Here is a 23,215-nt window from a genome sequence, read left to right as displayed (position 1 = left end):
ATATATATATATATATATATATATATATATATCTATATTCACAGGTGGGACATAGGGACACAACTACAATGGCGCGTAACTAATATGGCGCGTAACGACTTACGCGCGCGGGGGGGCCACCCCAACAGCTAGTATATATATATATATGTATCTATATATCAATATTCACAGGAGGAACAGAGGGACAATACTACAATGGTGCGTAGCGACTATGGCGCGTAACCTTACAAATTAACTTACGTAACGAGACTCAATATTTGTGTATTTTTATTACATATATGAGGGGTTCGCTTCATTTATATACGGAATAATTTCTATTCGTTTTAAATTTCAATATCCTTCCTTACTTGAAGTTAAAAAAAAATCTATTCAATTTCTGAACGTTTTTGAAATAAGGCATGTTTTGATTTTGGCTCACCGCACATGAATAAATAAAACGAAATTTGCATTTTAATTTTTTTTTTTTTTTTTTTGGCTAAACGGCTTTCTCATAGTTTTGATCGGACGATTTTGCTATAAAAAAGGGACGGAGGAGGAGGCCTAGTTGCCCCCTAATTTATGACGGGGACTGCCAGCATATGACGAAGTTCTAAGTTGTAAAATTTTGTTCTAATTTGTAAAATGTCGTTTTCCTTTTGCTGGACAAAATATTTTATGTAATTGCATGAAATTCCTTTTTGAAATCGCATTGGATTCGTTCATATAAAAAAAAAATTACTGAAAGTAAGGAGCGACACTAAAACTTAAAACGAAATGAAATTATTCTGTATATGAAGGGGGCTGTCGCCTCTTCAACGCCCCGCTCTTTCCGCTAACTTTTTTTATTGTTAAAAAAAAAGAGAATCAAACTTTAGTGTGATGAGTGGGGCGTTGAGCTTATCAATTGAGAGATAACAGAATATTAGCTTCTTATGAGCAAAAGAAACATTTCGGTCATTCTATCTATTTTTTTTCTATTTTATACAATGATTTAAAAGCGGGGGGGGGCGGCAGCCACCCAAGTTCCTCTCCTAATTCCTGTACGAGGAGTACAGGAATTATTAAATTACATCCACCATGGATTGTAGAAAGACGTACAGAAATAATATGAAAAAAACTTCGTTTTCTTAAAGAGTTAAAGAGGCTGCGTCCCAAAGTCAAACCTTAAAACTTACAGGAATTAGAAGAGGCAGTTGGGGGGCTGCTGCCCCCCAAACCCCCAGCTTTTAAAGACTCTTTTGTACAGGTTTTTTGTTTTTTTGCTAACCCCCCGCTCTTGGCTTCGGAAAGGCCCTCTTTTAATTAACAACAAATTGAAATGAATGAATAATGGAATAACTTCGAAAAATGTTAAACACAAGAGGACAGGAGAACCATTGCGCCGAAACTAGTAATTAGTAACAATGAAGTCCCCCCACAAAAAAAAAAAAACTGTACAAAAGAGTCTTTAAAAGCTGGGGGTTTGGGGGGCGGCAGCCCCCCAACTGCCTCTTCTAATTCCTGTACGTTTTAAGGTTCGACTTTGGGACGCAGCCTCTTTAACTCTTTAAGAAAACGAAGTTTTTTTCATATTATTTCCTAATAACCGATATTCTTAGCCTCTATGTAAAGTGTTGAGTAGCAATGAAATGGGATATCTCGAAATATGTTCATTAGCAACCTTTTATATTATTCACTTTCAGTCTTTCATTTTACAAATAATTTCTAATCAGTTAACGTTAACTTTATTCAAAATAACGTTAAGTACTTTTCAACGCAAGATTTCATCTGTATTTACCTGGCATAAACGGAGCAATTGCTATATTAGGAGAAAAAATAGATCGACAAAAACAAGATTTTTTTAACTGAAAGTAAGGAGCAACCTTAAAACTTAAAACGAACATTAATTATTACACATATAAAAGGGGCTGTTCCCTCCTCAACGCCCCACTTATCACACTAAATCACACTTTGATTCTCTTTTTTTTAACAATAAAAAAAGTTAGCGGAAAGAGCGGGGCGTTGAAGAGGCGACAGCCCCCTTCATATACAGAATAATTTCATTTCGTTTTAAGTTTTAGTGTCGCTCCTTACTTTCAGTAATTTTTTTTTTATATGAACGAATCCAATGCGATTTCAAAAAGGAATTTCATGCAATTACATAAAATATTTTGTCCAGCAAAAGGAAAACGACATTTTACAAATTAGAACCAAATTTTACAAATTAGAACTTCGTCATATGCTGGCAGTCCCCGTCATAAATTAGGGGGCAACTAGGCCTCCTCCTCCGTCCCTTTTTTATAGCAAAATCGTCCGATCAAAACTATGAGAAAGCCGTTTAGCCAAAAAAAATAAATTAAAATGCAAATTTCGTTTTATTTATTCATGTGCGGTGAGCCAAAATCAAAACATGCCTTATTTCAAAAACGTTCAGAAATTGAATAGATTTTTTTTTTAACTTCAAGTAAGGAAGGATATTGAAATTTAAAACGAATAGAAATTATTCCGTATATAAATGAAGCGAACTCCTCATATATGTAATAAAAATACACAAATATTGAGTCTCGTTACGTAAGTTAATTTGTAAGGTTACGTGCCATAGTCGCTACGCACCATTGTAGTATTGTCCCTTTGTTCCTCCTGTGAATATTAATTACGCCCCTTTAATCTAAGCAAATATGCAATAATTACTTATTACAAAACTCACATGAGACCGATTCTAAAATATGCCTTCCCAGTCTGGCACGCTCGTTTCTCCAAAGATGAAACTAACCAACTTGAGGGAATACAAAGGCGTACATTGCGAGTGATTTCGGGGGATACACTGCTACCTTATGCAGAATGTCTTGTTCTATCGGGTTTAACAACGCTTGAAACCGATTATTGCAAAAAAGAAGCACTACACCTGGCACCGTAACAAGCTACAGCCATACAACCCCAGAGCAAAACAGTGATACAGGAAATCATTGTGATAATATTTCACCACTCATTTTAATTCAAAGTTTTATATATTGCGATTATTTATTTTGATATTCCGCAATAAATTATTTATCATTGTGTCGAAGACTCGAGACTTCCAGGTCGCAACTTTTTGCTTTAAATATTTCAATAGCCTCCTTCCGTCATCATTCCAAAATATGTTCACAATAAATCAATATCTGCATTCTTATAACACCCAACATTCTTGTGACACCGTCCAAGAAGCACCCTAAACAAAAAGAGCCTCTTTTTTAGTTAGATTTTTTGCACCGAATATTTGGAATCTACTACCATTCGATATCCGGAATTCAAGCGAGCAGCGAAAGGTCATTACAAGAAAATCTTTTAGTGCTCTCTTCATTTAGACCCCTCCCCCGTTTTCTTTTTGGTATTTCTAGTTACCTGTTTATAACTTAAGGTTGTTTTTCTTTCCTTTTTTTTAGTGTTCAGTTAGTCCTGTGTTGTTTATTTTTCCGTTTGTTGTTTGGTGTTTAATTAATATAAATTATATCTCTGTCCTACCCACAAGAACATAATTATAAGCTGGAAAGGTTTTCAAAGCCAGTCTGGGCACTAGCCATTTAATCATTCTATGCAGAAATTATTGTTAATAACTAATTAACATTCTATATAATTATGGATTATTTGATATCTACTGTAATCCTTATTCTATTAAATTTCTGAAATAATTTAATCTGCTTGTATTGTTTCTCGAGTCAATATGGGTACAACCGATTAAGTTCCCTTTCTTATTGGTTATTCGCTCTTCTATTTAAGCACTATCATTAATAATTAAAATTCTATATAATTATAAAGTTATTCTAATTCCTTTTCAAATTAACTTGCATAATAGCTTTGTTTATCAACCTAGTTTTTTCTGGATTTAGCCTGGGCACAAGCCATGAAGTTTTCCTTTTTGATTTTTACCTTTTCGTTTAATTATTGTATGCGATTAATATTAATAATTATTAGTCTAAATATTTATCCTTATCAGTGTAATTATTCATTTACATTTATCGAAGAAACAGTTTTTCAGCAACCAGTTCTTTTCAGGTTTTTCAGGAGCTGGCCTGGAGAAAAGCCACATAGTACCCTTTCTTATTAGTCTTTCCAATTTTTATATAATTATTATTAGAAATTAATTAACATTCTATAAAATTACCGTAATTTCGCAGTTGTTCAAATTCCTTTCATATTTAACTGATTACATAGTTTCATGAACTTGTGGTTTTTCCAGAGGCGGTCTCTACGCACATCATTAAGTCCCCTTTCTTCATGATGACTGGAACTGCCGACTTCTGAACAGGTGTAGGTTGGGTATAACCAGATTTCTTTATATTAGCTAATATTATTGAACGCCATCTGGCAGGATCAAAAGAATCAATTCCACTAGGAAGGTCTTCGTCTGTTACCTATAAAATCCAACACAAGGAGGATTAATAATTTAACTTATTAATTATACTTACAAAAAAGCAATGCAAAAAAGTCACAATAATTAGCAACTAAATTAATAATATAAGTCACATGAGAAACTTAGTACTTAAATTCGAAATAATTTCTTAAATAAGTACTTAAAAGTTAAAAATTTACATTTTTGTAACAATTCGTTCATCAAAAGTAAAACTAAGACCATTAAAATTGTCAAGATGCTCCTTTTTTAACAGTATTTAATATAAACTTACAAACCAGAGCTTTTTTTGGAGACGAGGTCGTGAAGGGTGAATAATCTAGAAGCAACATGTGATGACACGAAAAGAATGTAGTTTTTCAATTTAGGCAACAGCCTATATGAAAAATTCCTTCCTCTTAACAGTTTGGACCTGTGCACAACTGGGCATATAATTATATAACAAACAGCTGGGACAGGGGCGTCTTTTCGTCAAAATCCTAGGGGGGGGGGCACAGTTGGAGCCAATTTTCCCAAATCAAGCGATAGTGAAAGTAAAAACAAAAAAATAAGCCGTTTGATACCATAAATGTACTTCGAAATGGTCTAAATGGTCTTCGAAGTTATAAATGTACTGTTTGATACTGTAGGATAGACCTATTGCACACATTACTTTTTAGCTGGTTTCTTAGCCACTGACTTTTTAGATGCCACTTTCTTGGCGGGAGCTTTCTTGACTGATGGCCCCTTCTTAGGTGTCGACTTCTTTGCTGCTACTGTTTTTTTGGCAACAGTGGGTTTCTTGAAAGTCTTTACAGGTTTCTTGCTACCAGCCATTGGCTTGGTAGCCTTTTTGGATGAAGTTGACTTTTTAACTGCAGTAGGTTTGGCTGTTTTCTTGACTGAGGTCTTCTTAGCTGTGGGCTTGGTAGGCTTTCCAGCCTTGGGGTTTTCGGCCTTGATAGGCTTTGCAAGCTTGAAAGAACCAGTTACGCCAGTACCTTTGGGATTTATAACAATTCCATTTGCAAGGCAGCGCTTCAAAGCTTGCTTAAGATGCATATTCACAACTTTGGCATCATTGCCAACCTGAAAATTGGCCATTATGTATTTGAGAATGGCCTGACGGCTAGATCCCCCACGTTCTTTCAGGTCAGCAATGGATTTGGTGATCATTTCGGTGTATTTTGGGTGGTTTGCTGGTGCCTTGGCTTTTTTATCCCCTTTAGGTTTTGCAACCTTAGCTGGTTTTGGAGCCTTTGCTTTCTTTTCCTTCTTGGCTGGTGAAGCCATGCTCTGGGATTCTACAGATGTTGGTGCCACTTGAGCTTCAACTTCAGACATTTCCAATTCTTTTCTAACTTCTCTCTATCACTAGCGCGACTGAATATCCAATACATGTTTATTTTCAAAGTTTTACAATTGTACTTTGGAAACCGCCGTATCCGGGTTAACATTATTCTCTGTGCGCGAGCTAAGGAATTTCGGCCGTGCTTGTGTTTGTTTGGAATGGCTTTATTCAAATTTTCGACTAGGAGGTAAGCTTTTGGGGTATGAAACCTATACTAAAGGATAGACAGGTCATTTTTCTACAAGTAGACATTTTTTTTAGCGCTTCATTTGTGCTAATTTGCCAGCACATGGGCAGAGAACAGTGGAAATCCGTCAAAACTAGTGTTCAATCTCAATAAACACCTTTTTGCTAGGAATTTATATCCTCGATGTCCACTTTTTATTTTTTATTAGTGAAATCCAGTACAAGAGCTTTCAGAGAATGTAACATAGATGCATGTGTGTTTGCAAAATCGTATTCAAATTAATTCCGAAACTCCAGCTAAAAACACAGAAGATAAAGCAATTAGAAACGGCACCTAAATTTGAGGCTTAAAGTTTCAAACTCGTATTTTAATGAAAATAAATTTCATTTTATTCTAAATTTATATTTAAAAAGACAAGAATAACATTGTAAGGTTTCCGAGATGCGGAGGATTGGGAGCGGAAGTGAACCGTTTTTATTTGTTTTAATCACAGCCTATAAAAAAGTTCAATATACCTAACACTTAAAACAAAATTATTTGCAACCTGAGAAATGTCCCTTTCTACAGTATATTTTCAATTGTGCTTAACATCCAACAATAGAAAGCACAAATTAGCCTAATTGTGAATAAAAAATTGACACAATTACAATCATTAGATTTATATGAATAAGTAAGGAAAGAATGTATGCCTTTTAGATTTTGATATCTAAATCTCTAGTGATGTTTGACACATTTAAAATCATTAGATTTATATGAATAAGCAAGTAAAGAATGTCTGCCTGCCTTGTAGATTTTGATATCTAAATCTCCTTTGATAGTAGTACAGGAAGGATATGAGGTGGACAAGGAGGCTTCAAAAAACAAGCATCTCAGAATTTCTTTTTTTTATGCTTTTTAAACAGAATCCCTTTAGAACAACAGTTTTCAACAAAAGAAGAATCAAAGGAACTTGGATGCATTTTTTTTTTATCTCTTTTTTCGAAACAAAGGCTTTTATTACTTATAGTCATGTATTTCAAAAAGCCAAAGGTACTGAAATTTTGAGGCTTTTGTGTCAAATTTGTATTATAATAAAAACAAATTTTACTTTATTTTAGCATTATATTTAAAAAAAATGAAAATGACATTGTGATTTTTTTGAGATGTGGGGGGGGGGAGGCAAAGTTGAAACAAACCGCTTTTATTTATTTCGATCATAGGCTATCTGAAAGTTTATTATACGTTCCAGTCAAAAAGGAATTATTTTAAACCGGAGAAATGTCCCCCTTTCTGCAGTATGTTTTTGAGTTTTGCTTAAAAACAAACATAGAAATCATAAATTAAATTAAAAAACAAAAACAAAAAAAAAACTCAAAAAGTTAACTGACAAATGGCAAACAAATTTTGCAAAAGTTAAAAACGCAAAACAAACTGTTGTTATATGATCACAAATAAAATATTATCACAAATAACTGCTATGTAATCCACAAATAAAATCATTTTTATAGGCTTATGGCGTCTTTTATTTCAAAAGACCAAAAGCAGTGTTGGAACAAACTAATTTGTTCAAGGCTTAGCATTGAAATGCAATATATTTCAACGGTGAATACCAGCTAAAAGTCCGTTTGCTGTTGTTTTTCGACCTCTAAATTAAAGAGCAGGGTTGTGTTCTATCCCCCTTTATATGTATCATTTTGATGGACTTCGTCTTAAGGAGTACAGGAAAGGCAATTGGAGACCATGGAATCAAATGAGGAGGAAGAACGCTCCTGGACTTAGATTATGCTGATGATTTAAGCATATTAGATGAAAGTGTGAGCAAAATGAATGAATTTTTAGAGGTTTTACGAGTTCAGGGTGCTAAAATAGGCTTTAAAATTAATGTTAAGAAGACTAAGTCACTAAGGCTATAGGAATAAGTGAAGATGAACAGGTGACATTAGGTAACGAAAAGATTGATCAGGTTGGGAGCTTCAGTTACCTAGGTAGTATTATTAGTAAAGATTGTGGGAGCAGTGAAGATGTTAAAAGTAGAATAGCTAGGGCCCAGGGTGTTTTTTCACAGTTAAAAAAAGTTTGGAAGAATAGAAAGATAAGTCTACAAACCAAGATTAGAATATTAAAAGCTACAGTGATGACAGTGGTCAAATATGGCTCTGAAGCATGGGCACTCCGAAAAGCAGATGAAAATTTACTAGATGTTTTCCAGAGAAATTGCCTACGGATTGTTCTGGATACCCGGCTGACTGACCGTATTTCAAACAGTAGGTTGTACGAAAAGTGTGGTTCAATCCCGCTTTCTGGGGCTATAATGAAAGAAAGGTTGAGATGGCTAGGCCACGTTCTACGGATGAAGGATGACAGATTACCGAAGATTGTCCTTTTTGGCCAACCGTCTGGGGCTACACGGAAAGCAGGTCGTCCTTGTCTGGGTTGGGAGTGATGTCATAAATAAAGATTTAAAGGAAATGGGAACTTCCTGGGAGGGTGTAAAGAAGGAGGTTTTAAATAGATTAGGTTGGAGAAGGAGTGTGCGTAGCTGTGTTGGCCTCAGGCAGCTTGGTGCTGCAGTGAGTTATTAGTAGTAGTAGTAAATTAAAGTCCATCGGATGCCTTTTGTTATGGTTTGAAATTCATGATTTTGGGCTTCATTCTTAGAGTCAGTTTACAAGGAAATTCATTTGCTATCTAAACTGTTGCCAGCTTTTCATACTTGTTTATTAACTGCAAATAACTAATGCAATAATATACTTGTGTCCAAACTATAAGGTCCAGCGGCAATTTAGTAAGAGTAGGAACACATTTTCCTCCGTTCCTACTATCTTCATTTCAACATGATAAAATAGGCTTGTGCAGTTGAATAGCAACAACTATTTCCTTGAATAATCCCATGATGAGAATAAACAATTTTATTCTAATATGCAAGGAAAAGCCAAATACAATAAAACAGCAATGGTAATTTGTTTGCAGAATACTAATCAGATATTGCACCTGAGACGAAAAGAAAAGAAAAAGTATTTACCGACATTTTAAATGCACAATATAAAAAAGGCTCATAGAACCGGGGCTAGAAAGTGTTTAAAGATTTGTTGGCCTTTAAAAAGGCCGTTGGGTAGGGGGACAGTTCAAAAGGCATTTGGAAATCATTAACCACCAAAGCCATACAATGTACGACCTTGACGCTTCAGAGCGTAGACTACATCCATAGCAGTTACAGTCTTTCTCTTGGCATGTTCTGTGTAGGTGACAGCATTGCGAATAACATTTTCTAAAAAAACTTTAAGAACACCTCTGGTTTCCTCGTAAATTAGGCCAGATATACGTTTTACACCACCACGGCGAGCCAGTCTTCTAATTGCTGGCTTTGTGATACCCTGGATATTGTCACGAAGAACTTTGCGATGACGTTTTGCGCCTCCTTTTCCAAGTCCCTTTCCTCCTTTTCCTCTTCCTGTCATATTTAATACGATACCGTAGCAATCAGCTGTAAAGTTTTTGACAAACTAACAAGTTTTCTTGAAAGCCCGTTTAATTTATATTACCAAAGGCTTTCCCCACAAATTGTTACTCTATCGCGCGGCCGGCGCTCCATATAAATATAGACACTAGATATCTGTTCCTTTGTTCATTCCTTTCAAGAGAGGCAATCTATCAACATGGCTAGGACAAAACAAACTGCGAGAAAATCAACTGGTGGAAAGGCACCTAGGAAGCAGCTTGCGACCAAGGCTGCACGTAAGTCGGCTCCTGCTACTGGTGGGGTAAAAAAACCACACAGATACAGGCCCGGAACCGTAGCCCTGAGAGAGATTCGTCGTTATCAAAAGAGTACCGAACTCTTAATAAGGAAATTGCCCTTCCAGAGACTTGTGCGAGAGATTGCCCAGGATTTCAAAACTGACTTGAGGTTCCAGAGTTCGGCTGTGATGGCCCTACAAGAAGCCAGCGAGGCGTCTAGTTGGACTTTTTGAGGATACCAACTTGTGTGCCATTCACGCCAAGAGGGTGACCATCATGCCAAAAGATATTTAACTTGCCCGTCGTGTCCGTGGCGAGAGAGCTTAAGTACCCTAATTTCTATGCAATTGTATCTTAACCAACGGCCCTTTTAAGGGCCACTAGATGGTTTAAACAAACACGCAAAATAGCGTTAAACAGCCTAGTGTTCCGTGACAAAAAAGGTATGAGTCAAGGGCCTGTTGATCCGAAACATCTAATGAAAAGGAAACACGTCAAAATGCCAATTTAGGCCAGCCTAATAAATCAAAAAAATGAATAGCTCCCAATGGGACCCAACAAGCCTATGAAAATGCTTTTGATGGAATGTCATGAAAAAGACGGAGGCCCCGTTTTCGAATTCTCTTTGACTATTACGTCGATAATATATTACTTTGTATACAACAAGCAAATTGAGCGTTGCCTTTAAAACAGGGGACTTTTTTTTTTTTTTTTTTTTTTTTCGTATTAGGGTTTTAGTATGGGTTCTTGTTTACCTGGAAATTTCGCAAATCAAAGCCTGGAACAGTAAAAGCAATTTGAGAGCAGAGCATTTAGAATAAGGTGGTAGCCCTTAAAAGGGCTGTTTGGGAGGGCCCGGCTGATTGGGCGCTAATAGACAGGGAAAACACCTCCTATTTGGAGCTTGTGTATTTTGTTACAGCTTTAGTGCCTTCACTAACAGCATGCTTGGCAAGTTCTCCGGGTAGGAGCAGCCTCACAGCAGTTTGAACCTCTCTGCTAGTGATGGTGGACCTCTTGTTGTAGTGAGCTAGACGAGAGGCTTCCGCAGCAAATTTCATTCACAATAACCAAATAAAATCAATAATCCCCGCCAAGGCTCTATGGCCTGTGAAGTAGGGGGATCATGAAACAAAAATTTATAAATTAAACAAATCCTACTTAAAACATCTACTCAAAAAAAAAGACAGGGAGATAGTTCATTTATATTTAAGCCGTCTACAACTCAAATCAGGCTCTAAGGGACCATTGTTGCCAATGCTGTGAGGGGTCCTAAACATACTTTCGCATAAAGAGCGAGGTATTCAGGAGGAGATATAAACACTTCGCTCTTTATGCTCAAGTATTTTTAGCAATTTCAACTATTTACTCTATGCCCTTTCTGATTCAGGGGTCATTCTTAAAGAATTGGGACAAAACTTAAGATTTAGTGTGAAGAGCAAGGTAATAACGAGGGGACAAACCCCCTCACATATATAATTAAAAACATAAGAATATAAAAGTTTGTTACGTAAGTTAATTCTTAAGTTACGTATATTTTTTACTAATAAAAACGTTCGTTAAAAATCAAAAGTTCTAGTTGCCTTTTTAAGTAAGTGAAAAATTGGAGGGCAACTAGGCCTCCTTCCCCACCCCTTATTTCTCAAAATCGTCTGATCAAAACTAAGAGAAAGCCATTTAGCGAAAAAAATAATTAATATGCAAATTTTATTTTAATAATTTATGTACGGAGAGCCAAAACCAAACATGTATTAATTCAAAAACGTTCAGAAATAAAAAAAAAAAACTAGTTTTACGCTAAAGTTTGACTCTTTGTCACAATTCTACTTTTTAAAACAATTAATAATTTTAGCGTAAAGAGCGAGGGATTGCGGAGGGAAAAACCCATTTCATATACGGAGTAATTTCTGTTCGTTTTAAGTTTTAATGTCGCTTCTTACTTTCAGTTAAAAGAAAACTAGTTTTTTTTTCAATTCATACAAAAAGTACATCAAAAGAATAGCATTTACATGCTGATTTAAAATATATCAGTTTCATTAAGTTTAGTCTTACCCAACAAAGGTTACGAGCCTGAGAAAACTTGCCTTATTTAAGAAAATAGGGGGAAACACTCCCTAAAAGTCATAGAATCTTAAACGAAAATCGCTCAATCAGATTCAGTGTATCAGAGAACCCTACTGTAGAAGTGTCAAGCTCTTATCTACAAAAATGTGGAATTTTGTATTTTTTGCCAGAAGAAAGATCACAGATGCGTGTTTATTAGTGTTTTTTTTTCCAGGGGTTGTCGTATCGACCCAGTGGTCCTATTATGTCGCAAGAGGGCTCATTCTAACGGAAATTAAAAGTTCTAGCGCCATTTTTAAGTGATCAAAAAAATTAGAGGGCACCTAGGCCCCCTGCCACGCACATTTTTTTCCAAAAGTCATCGGATCAGAACTTTGAGATAGCTATCCTGTTCGAATTTGTCGAGAACCTAATAACTATGTCTTTGGGACGACTTAATCCCCCAGAGTCCCCGGGGGAAGGGCTGCAAGTTACAAACGTTGACCATTGTTTACATATAGTAATGGTTCTTATGAAGTGTACAGACGTTTCCCCTTGTGGTTGCGGGTGGGTAAGGAGGGGGTTACGTGGGAGGATCTTTCTATGGAGGAATTTATCATGGGGGAAGAGAATTCCCATGAAGGGGGCGCAGGATTTTCTTGCACTACATAAAAAAATATTGAGAAAATAAACATTAAAAAAATTCAACTGGAAGTAATCAGCAGCATTAAAACTTAAAACCAACACAAAATGTTGTGTAAGTGGGGGTTAAAACCCCCACTATTTTTTTTTTATCAAGAATGTCCGATAAAAATTATGAGAAAGCCATTCAGTGAAAAAAAAAAATCAATGTGCAAATTTTGTTTTTTTTTTATTCAGGTGCGGTGAGCCAAAATCAAAACATCCATTAATTCAAAAACGTTCAGAAATTAAATGAAAAAAACAAGTTTTCCTAACTGCAAGTAAGGAGCGACATCAAAATTTAAAACGAACAGAAATTGTCCCGTATACGAAAGGGGTTGTCCCCTCCTCAACGCCTCACACTTTACGCCAAAATTTGTTCATTGTTTTAAAACGTAGAGTTGTGACAAAGAGTCAAACTTTAGCGTAAAGAGGGAGGCGTTGAGGAGGGCACTGCCCCTTCCGTATACGGGACAATTTCTGTTCGTTTTAAGTTTAAATGTTGCTCCCTACTTGCAGTTAAGAAAAACTTTTTTTTTATTTAATACAATATAGACTGGCTTACCACGTGGATCTTAACTAGCTTTGACGATTCTTTTTGGCCAGAGAGGATAATTGTTGTCTTAGTAGACTCCCAAAATTTCTATACTAATGCAGTCGCACCCTACCTTTGTCTTAGCCTTACAGAATTGGGGTGAAGGCATAAGAAAAGATTTAGAAGAAATTGGAATTTCAAAAATTGGAATCTAGGGTAAAAATTGGAACTAGGGTAAAGGAGGAGCATGGGTTCAAAACTGGTTGAAAGCAATGATTATGACCAGAAATAAAATAAACAGCAAAAGACTTATCTTTAAGAGAGGGCTGAGTCTCACGAGAGTATCCAAGTGGATTAAAACACTCCAATTTTAGATACTATTATCCAAAGCATATTGTTCACAGCGCTATACAATTTTGTACACAATTTCAATCATTCAAAGTATCCATTTACCCATAGTAAATTGTTCACAGCGCTATACACCCCTGTACACAATTTCAATAGTTGGGTAATGAAATAAATATCCAAACAATAATCCTCAGTGAAAACTGGCCAAACAATATAAACTAATTTTGATCCATATAGGTCAAAGACTGAATCATGACTGAATCATACAATTGTCAGTTTGCTCATTTTGAAGTTTAAAATGATTCAGTCATGATTCAGTCTTTGACCTATATAGATCAAAATTCGTTTATATTGTTTGGTCAGTTTTCACTGAAGATTATTGTTTGGATATTTATTTCATTGCGCAACTATTGAAATTGTGTACAGTGTTGTAGGCCTATAGCGCTGTGAACAATTTACTTTGCATATAAGGGCTTTGAAGCTCTACAAAGGGGTTTTCTAATTGTTTTGCACTTAGGGAAGGAGGAAGATGCCTTAAAGGGTGCATTTTAATGCCAAAACATCCCAACTCTCCTTGAGCCTTCAGACAAATAGAGAATTAGTTTTAAGGGAGGGACAGAGGGAAGGTGGAGATATAAATTGATATATAATCCCCAGGGCCACATACAAGACTTCCGTTTGTAGGGGAAAATTTTTTCGGTGTGAGTGGGTAGGTACAAAACACATGAAAAATGTGAGAGTAATATTTAACCCCTCTTGATTTCTGGGAATATTTCTGGTCTATATTATTAATTTGTAATTAAAGACTAACATTAAACCCTAAAATGAGCAGAATTTATTATATATAGGAGGGGGAGTGTCCCTTACTCATCCCCACCTTCAATCCATGGTTGCAGAAACTTTGGATTGTGCTCATTATGTTAGAAATTGAGAGTTCTTGTTCTTTTTTACATTTCGAAAGTGACTGAGGACAAGTCAGTATATTTTTTGTTTGGGGGGGGGGGGTACGAAGAATGCATCAAAAATGTGAAACTTATATCTAATCTCTCTTGATTTCTATATATATATATTTTAAAAATATCGTTTTAAACCTCAAACTGACAATGGCAAGATTCAGTCATGATTCAGTCTTTGACCTATATGGGCCAAAATTTGTTTATATTATTTGGCCAGTTTTCACTGAGGATTATTGTTTGGATATTTATTTCATTACGCAACTATTGAAATTGTGTAAAGTGGTGTATAGCGCTGTGAACAATTTACTTTGGGTAAATGGATACTTTGAATGATTGAAATTGTGTACAATATTGTATAGCGCTGTGAACAATATGCTTCGGACAGTAGTATCTAAAATTGGTGTTTTTAATCCACTCGGATACTCTCGTGACGCTTAGCCCTCACTTAAAGATAAGTCTTTTGCTGTTTATTTTATTTCTGGTCTTAATCATTGCTTTCAACCAGTTTTCAACCCATGCTCCTCCTTTACCCTAGTTCCAATTTTTACCCTAGATTCCAATTTTTGAAATTCCAATTTCTTCTAAATCTTTTCTTATGCCTTCACCCCAATTCTCTTAAGGTTATGACAAAGGTAGGGTGCGCTTGCATTAGTATAGAAATTTTGAGAGTCTACTAAGACAATGATTATCCTCTCTGGCCAGTAAGAATCGCCAAAGGTAGCAAAGATCCACGTAGTAGCCGGTCTATATTGTATTAAATTTAAAAAAAAATAGTTTTTTTTTTAACTGCAAGCAGGGAGCGAGATTAAAACTTAAAACGAACAGAAATTATTCCGTATATAAAAGGGGTTGTCCCCTTCTCAACGCCTCGCTCTTTACGCTAAAGTGTGACTCTTTGTCACAGCTCTGCTTTTTGAAACAATGAAAAAACTTTGGCGTAAAAAGCGAGGCGTTGAGGATGGCACTGCCCCTTCCGTATACGGGACAATTTCTGTTCGTTTTAAGTTTTAACGTCGCTCGTTACTTGCAGTTAGAAAAACTTGTTTTTTATTTAATCAATAAATAAGTTAAACCAAAAACGAACATGAATTACAATAAATAACCGACACGCACTCAAAACAAGCGAAAATTGATATGAGTAGAACTTACAATCCCTTTCCCCCGCCTTCTAAAGACCAGAACACAATTTGTACTTTACTGCAAACAAAATTAATTTTAAATGTTTTCTCACTTTTTTTACTTTTAAGAAGGATTAAGACTTTTTTCTCGTTTTAAGTTTGAATAGGCTATCTATTTAATTTCTGCTCGTTTTTGGCTTAATTTATTTATTAAGGGTGATTTGCGGTAGTTTTACGCTTAGAAGATAAGAAGATAAACTTCTTGGATATAAAAACACTTTCGTCCATAAAAACAAACAACAAAAATTTGTCGGTTCCCAAAGCCAACTATCCTTTCAAAGGAAAGCTAAAATTTATTAACCTTCTTAGTGCCACATGTTTTTAGCTTAATTTTGAGGACTTTTTGCCGATTTTTTCCTTTTTCTTTTTCATTAATTTGCCATCTAATACTACCATAAATTGCAAAAGCTCAGGAAGTCTTATAAACAAAAATGGATTCAAGGAGTTTTTTCTAAGTTTTCAAGATACTTACGGTGTGTATATTCCTCTCCCTTTCCTTAGCCATTCTCAACGAAACTAAAACAAAACTCAAATTAAATTCCTAAATATTTTGAAAACCCTATTTTCCGCGGGGAGGCGGGGGGTGGTTATTTTTCGGGTGATGCATTTTCTGCTCTGGGATATTTTCTGCGGTTTTTTTCGCGGGATCTGTAATCTTCCTTCTGGATTTTTTTTTCTCCAAATTTTGCTGATTGGATCTTAAACCTCTACGGAAGGGTTCTCTTATACGACGAATCTAATGAAGCAATTTTCACTAAGATCACTTACTTTTTAAGGGGGTGGGGGTACTATTTTCTTTTGAAATATAAGTACAATTTTCTGAGATCAGTTACTTTTGATACTTAATAACAATATGAATAAGTTAATTATATTTAGAATCAGTATAAACAGCCAATTCCGCTTATGTGTTTATTGTCAACAAATTCCTTCTTTTTCGGTGAATAATCCCAGAGTCACTCCTTACTTACCCTTCCTTATAACAGATTATATGATAAGATCCTCTTTTGGTAAAAATTTTATTTGAGCCTATTCATAATTTTCAGTTATATTTGACTACTATAAGAACGAAAATCAATTTGACTTCTGAATTTTAAATTTTAAATTTCGATTTTCTTTCGCTATTCTGTATTTATTTATTTTTTCAAATGTCTTAAGACATAAGTAATTTCAATTTGATGGGGAGAATTCTCCTATTAGGAAAGGGATATACTTCACATGACCATCGTAAATATCAAAACGTGGTATCCTTGCAAGCAGGGCAAGTTATGAGTACGGACCCTCAGAAGTGTGAAGATCTTGCCAAAGCCCTACATTAGTACTTTTGACGTTAGGGCTTTTGAGATTCTAGAAGTATCCCCTTGGAAGCCATTTTTTTGTACAATATTTTGCTGAGAGATGCAGGGGTTTCGATAATCTTTTGCCGAGGAAGTAAATTAATTGAGGGTTGGGGGTGGGGGTATTTGAAGCTCCAAACTGTATTATCCTTCAGTATCTATTCTACTTAGTCCCGAGGACAAAAATGTTCAAACTGTGGAATAAATTTAGGAAGGAAGAAATTTATATGTCGCAAAGAGAGGGGTAGGGGATTGCAGCTCCAGAAAAATAGCGGCTTTTCTAGGCTTGTTACTATCCTTCATTTAATTTGTAGCGTAAATCGTAAAAAAAAGAATAGCGTGAGAAAATTTGCCTTATTTTTGAAAAAAGGGGCAAACACCCCATAAAAGTCAAAGAATCTTAATGAATATCATCTCATCATATTTAGCTTATCAGAGAACGCTACTGCTACATAATAGGATCTTTCCATAGGGTAATGGAATTTTCTATGAAGGGGGCACTGGACTTCCCAGAATTATTTTAAAAATGATTAGAAATTAAATTTTAAAGATGTTTTTTCAGCTGAAAGTAAAGAGCAGCATTAAAACTTAAAACGAACAGAAATTATTGCGTATGTAAGGGGGTTAGCCCCCTTGTCAATAACTCGCTCTTTACGCTAAACTTTTAGTTTTTTCAAAAGAGATATTTATTCTAATTAAACGGCCTTTGTGATTTAGGGGCCATTCTTAAAGAATTAGAACAAACTTCGAATTTTAGTGTAAAAAGCGAGGTATTGACAAGGAAGCGAAGCCCCAAACATATGAAATAGTTTTTATTCGACTAAGCTTTAATATTGCTCCTTACTTTCAGTTGAAAAAAGTTTTTTTTTTTTCAGAATCAATATTATGTATAACATTTAAAAGGAATATGAAAAAACTGCATATTTCTATCCTTTCGCTTTCTATCTGGTCCATAGCGAAAAGAAGCTTCAAAATGTATCAGGCCTCTAGGAACTTATAGAAAATAAATAACTTAAATCATCGAACGTAACAGGGAGATACTGTAAGTTAAACTCTACTCGCACTATAGATGGACTTACCTCTTCGCCGTGAATATTCGCCGTTTCAATTTTGCTGAGTTTTTTTCCATTTTATATGCAAATTTAATCGCTCTTTTTATGTGACAATTTTCCTATTTGTTCATAAGAATATGCTATTTACTAAGAGAACGTGTCTTAAATACATTCCCTTGCCCTCCGCCCACCACTGATATTGTTGTCAGATTCCCTTCCGGGAGCCTTTTTTTGTGGGCGCCTTGTCTTGTATAGAACTAAACATTCGCCAGGACTGTACAAATCAGGAATTAACGAAGATTATGTGGTTTCAAACTATAACTCAAAAAGCGAACTCATCATGTAGAATTTATTATAGATAACTTTGCTTTTTCAGCCTAAATTAAATTAAAAACACAAGTTTTCAACTGAAAGTAAGGAGCAATATTAAAATTAAATACGAAAAGAACTTATTACGTATATTAGGTAGATTGCTCCTCCTTAACTCCTTGCCCTTAAAGCTAAAGTTTCTTAGTAGGCCTACTTCAAAAACAAGAGCTAAGAGCTCATATGGCACTTGTGACGAGGTCGGAAGAGCCGAGAGCTCATATGGTACGAGGTCGGAAGAGCCAAGAGCCAAGAGCTCATTAAGATCTGGTCACCCTTTCGTAAGTTACAAATACCTCAATTTTCAAAATTACCTCCCCCCTCCCAATTCCACCAAAGAGAGCAGATCCGGTCCAGTTATGTCAGTCACGTATCTTAGACAGGTTTCTATTCTTCCCATCCAGTTTCATCCTGATCTCACCGCTTTAAGTATTTTCTAAGATTTCCGGTCCCCCCAACTGCCCCCCCCCAATTACGTTTGATCCGGTTGAGATTTAAAATAAGATATCGGAGTTACGAGGTCCTTCTAAATATGAAGTTTCATGAAGATCCAATCACTCCTTCGTAAGTTAAAAATACGTTATTTTTCTTATTTTTCAGAATTACCCCCCCCCCCGCAATTGAGCGGATCCGTTCTAATTATGTAAATTACGTATGCAAGACTTTTGCTCATTTTTCCAACCAAGTTTCATCCCAATCCCTCCAATCTAAGCGTGTCCCATCATTTTAGGTCTCCCCACCCCAACTTCCCCCAATGTCACCAGATCCGGTCAGGATTTAAAATAAGAGCTTTGAGCCACGATATCCTTCTAAAAATCAAATTTCATGGAGATCCAATCACCCGTTCGTAAGTTAAAAATACCTCATTTTTTCTAATTTTTCAGAATTAACCCCCCCCCCCCCCAACTACCCAAAAGAGAGCGGATCCGTTCTGTTTATGTCAATCATCTATCTAGGACTTGTGTTTATTTTTCCCACCATGTTTCATCCCGATCCCTCCACTCTAAGTGTTTTCCAAGTTTTAGGTTTCCCCCTCCCAACTCCCCGCCCCCATCACCAGATCCGGTCGGGATTTAAAATAAGAGCTCTAAGACACGATATCCTTCTAAACATCAAATTTCATTGAGATCCGATCACCCGTTCGTAAGTTGAAAATACCTCATTTTTCTAATTTTTAAGACTTACTCCCCCCTCCCAACTACCCCAAAGAGAGCAAATAAGTTCCGATTATGTCAATCATGTATCTGGGACTTGCGCTTATTTTTCCCATCAAGTTTCATCCCGATCCCTCTACTCTAAGTGTTTTCCAAGATTTTAGGTTTCCCCCCTCCAACTCCCCCCAATGTCATCAGACCCAGTCAGGATTTAAAATAAGAGCTCTGAGACACAATATCATTCCAAACATCAAATTTCATTAAGATCCAATCACCCGCTCATAAGTTAAAAATACTTCATTTTTTCTATTTTTCCGAGTTAACCGGCCCCTTTCTCCCCCCCCCCCCCCAGATGGTCAAATCGGGAAAACGACTATTTCTAATTTAATCTGGTCCGGTCCCTGATACGCTTGCCAAATTTCATCGTCCTAGCTTACCTGGAAGTGCCTAAAGTAGCAAAACCGGGACCGACAGACCGACAGACAGACAGACCGACAGAATTGGCGACTGCTATATGTCACTTGGTTAATACCAAGTGCCATAAAAAGCTTCTTGTTGTTCTAATTAAACTACACAGTGTTTCAGGAGTCGTTATTAAATAATTGATAGTTCAAACTTTAGCGTAAAGAGTGAGGTGTTTCCCTTACTTTCAGTTGAAAAAACTTGTTTAATTAATTTGGATCGTTTTTTAAACAATTCTAGGAAACAAGGCTACATCTCCACGGAAAAGTATCTCCTCCCCACGGATTTATTCGGGTAGGCTAATGTTAGTATTAACAAATATAAAAAAAAATTTACCTCTACAGTTAAAATTGCATCCCGAGTTCTAATATAACATTCATTTGCATCAAAAATTAATTTTACCCCCGCCCCTATATACTAACTCAGGGAATTTTCCAATACAGGGCATATATTTGCATGTTGGAGGGAGGGGGTAAAGTTCTTTTCCAATGCAAATGAATGTTAAATTTTAATTTAGGATGCAACTCTGACAATAGAAGGAAGTTTTAACCTTACCCCCCGCCCCCCCCCCAACCCCTAATGTACAAATATATAGCCTGAATTGTTGTATAAAGGGATGGAGATAAAGTCCTTTGCCGACGCAAATGAATGTTAAATGTGGATTCAAGACGCATGTCTGAATAAAGAGGTAAATGTATTTCTTAGCTACCTAAATGGTCCATTAATAAAAACATTACCCAATTAGTCGGCAAAGAAAAATCAAGACAAAAGAAGAATTTAGTATAGGAATTCTGCCGAATTGCCCCTGGAAACTTCCCTCCCCATGGAAAAATATCTTACTGGAAAATCCCTCCATCAGAAAATTCTCCCCCCTCCCCTGCTCGAAAAATATGTGAATACTTCCCAATAATAATCTCTATACGTCAACAATGGGCAAAGCTGTAACTTCAAGACATTTCCCAAGGGGATGTGGGGCTCATGATATCTCCAAAAGCATAGTTATTTTGCCTTTCAACTATATTGAACAAAATGACTATCTCAAATTTTTTATCAGATGGTTGGGGGGGGGGGGGGGTCTAGCTGCCCCTCAATCTTTTTGGTCACTTAAAAAGGACAGTAAAACTTTTAATTTTTGTTCAAATGAGCCCTCTTTCGTTATTCTAGGACCATTGGGTCGATACAATCACCCCTAGAAAAAAGAAATAACAAATAAACACGCATCCGTGATCTTTCTTCTGGCAAAAAATACAAAATTCCACATTTGTGCAAAAAGGAGCCTATGAGTTTCGGTTACTATTGAGCCGGGTTGATCCTTGCTTACAGTTCGTTACCACGAACTATTTGATATGACATTAGTCCAAAAGCTTACCGAAATCCTTTAATCAAAGGTCAAGAATTGCAATTTCAATTAGCTTATATAAAGTTATTCACTTTGTCTTGGCTATGACAAAACTGGAAAAGAAACCCAAAAATATCGAATTTGTCAACTTCACCGAAAATTAGTTTAACATACACAGCTATTTCACTATTTGGTAGTCCCTTCCTATTTACTTTTATTTAACAAAATAGGTCACAACTTATTTAAATTTATTCTGAACTCATACTCATATATAATTACGTCAAATCCAAAGTTAGGTTACAAAGTTAAGAGAGGCCGGTGTTTACCCCCCCCCCCCTCCTAAAAGAAATGAAATACCACCACCGAAAACACCCCCCCCCCCGTCTGTGCGGAAAAAAGCCCCGTCAAATTCCCTTCGGTAGCTGATTCGTCTCAAAATCCCTTTGGATTGATAAAAAAAGGACTAATTCTAAATTTATGGTTAATGTAATGAAGACCCTACGAAACTTCTGTAACCATGAGAAGGGGAAGAGGAAGAGGCAGTCCTTCTCCTACTCAAAATAAAGTTTACCCATTTTTTGTAGAATAGAATAGAATATGATTTATTGGCTAAAATAGCACACAAGCTAACATAAGCACGTCAAAACAGTTACAATGATAAAACAGATTAGGGGATAATCATAAAATAAAAAGTTAAATCAATTGTTAAAATGCGAATTGGGGTTTAGTGTTGCTCTTTACTTTCATAACAACAGTGTAGACCAGAAATGATTCAGAAATAAAGATGGATTCAATATCAACTTCATATTTTCGATACGTTTTTTTTCACCCCCTCTTTGCGGTTCAAACAACCCTCAAATTAAAACTCATTCTTATGGCTCTGTGGATTATATATAAATTTCAGCTCTCACCCTTCCCTCATCTGTCCCTTAGAGCTAATTCTGTATTTACCAGAAAGCTTAATGAGAGGTTCTATAATTTGACATTAAAATACTTCCTTTGAGGCATCCCCCTCCCTAACTTCATAACAGCCAGAAAATCTCATTTTGAGGATTTAAAGCCCTTATATCAAATGTTAGGAATTAGAAAACAGTAGAAAAAATTAACTAAAACAGTGGAATTTGTTTAGACCTTAAAAGCATAACGGCTATATATATAAAATCCGCTCACAGAAAACTGCATATGTAAATTAAACAAAATTTGCAATAAAATGAGATGTTTAAAACTGAAATTAAAAAACTACAACAGTCCCAAACAACTATAAGTTTTGAAGCTAACATCTGCAAAATATATTACTCCTGCTGTTACTTTTGAACTAAACCAAAATGGTGTTTAGCAGTTAAATCCAAATTTTCAAAACAGCTTTGTTGAAAAATTTAGGAACAAAATAGTGTATTCGGTTTTATTTTTCAGGGAAAGTTGAGGGGGTACAAAACAAAATCAAAACATATAATGTGTATCCATTTTGTCAAAAGGGCGCATATTTTTTTAAAATGTGGAAAAAATTGCTGATCGTATGAATAGTAAGCAAAAATCTGGATTTTTATGGAGACCGAAAAATAATAAAAAACAAGTTAATTAGAAAAACTAAGTTTTTTCAACTGAAAGTAAGGAGAAACATTAAAACTTAAAACGAACAAAAATTATTACATATATGATGGGGTTTTCTCAGGCACGTACGCAGGAATTTTTCGTGGGGGGGGGGCTAAAACCTTCGAAACAGCAGATATAAAGTAGCACCTTTTTTATTTAGTAACTAAATAAGTGCAAAAAGCATGCATATCGGAAAATACAGATTAACCTTAATCTGTAGTATTGTAGCGGATGGGAGGAAGAAGACTGGAGCCTCAAAACTACGTTTTAGGCTCAGGTTATATTCCTATCGATTGAGAACCAGTGATTAATCTGTTATATCCCACTGAAAGGGAAATTTTAGGGCTAACAGTGCAATATGGGTTCTTTGGGGGGGGGGGTAGTTCTTCTATTGCGAAAACGTCGATTTTAACAAAAAAGATAGTTTCCAAAATTGATCCATTAAAAGCTGTACTTTATCCTGAAAAGGGGGGATAAACGCCCTAATATTAAGGACAATTCTATTTTGCTGTGGAAAGCAAACTCTCTTTGCAAAAAAAAAAAAATAACAGTAAAATCGCTAATTACTTCGAAAAGGGTAAAAAGTTAGACAGAA

General features: G+C 35.8%; 3 protein-coding genes across 9 annotated transcripts in view; 2 read left to right on the top strand and 1 right to left on the bottom strand.

Annotated features, from left to right (window-relative positions):
• Positions 1 to 23,215, top strand: part of LOC136026093 (FGGY carbohydrate kinase domain-containing protein-like) — a 461,793-nt gene that overhangs the window by 164,960 nt on the left and 273,618 nt on the right. The gene's annotated exons all lie outside the window — the stretch shown is intronic.
• The window catches only part of LOC136026012 (uncharacterized), a 110,339-nt gene that overhangs the window by 42,871 nt on the left and 44,253 nt on the right, over positions 1 to 23,215 (top strand). For 2 of the 7 annotated variants that reach the window (XM_065702165.1, XM_065702189.1), the window contains one exon: positions 3,991 to 5,862. The exons of the other annotated variants lie outside the window; for them this stretch is intronic. In XM_065702165.1, the coding sequence (XP_065558237.1) occupies positions 3,991 to 4,079 (89 nt within the window). In that variant the 3' untranslated portion in view covers positions 4,080 to 5,862. The remainder of the gene's footprint in view (positions 1 to 3,990; positions 5,863 to 23,215) is intronic. 7 annotated transcript variants of the gene reach the window in all.
• On the bottom strand, positions 4,994 to 5,668 carry LOC136026004 (histone H1-delta-like). The gene has a single exon (XM_065702153.1). It carries the CDS (start codon positions 5,666 to 5,668, stop codon positions 4,994 to 4,996), a length of 675 nt encoding a protein of 224 aa, XP_065558225.1.

This window comes from Artemia franciscana, chromosome 1, assembly GCF_032884065.1.
Source record: "Artemia franciscana chromosome 1, ASM3288406v1, whole genome shotgun sequence".
NCBI lineage: Eukaryota > Metazoa > Arthropoda > Branchiopoda > Anostraca > Artemiidae > Artemia > Artemia franciscana.
Note: the sequence above shows the minus strand (reverse complement) of the source record. Positions and strands in the feature narration are given on the sequence as shown.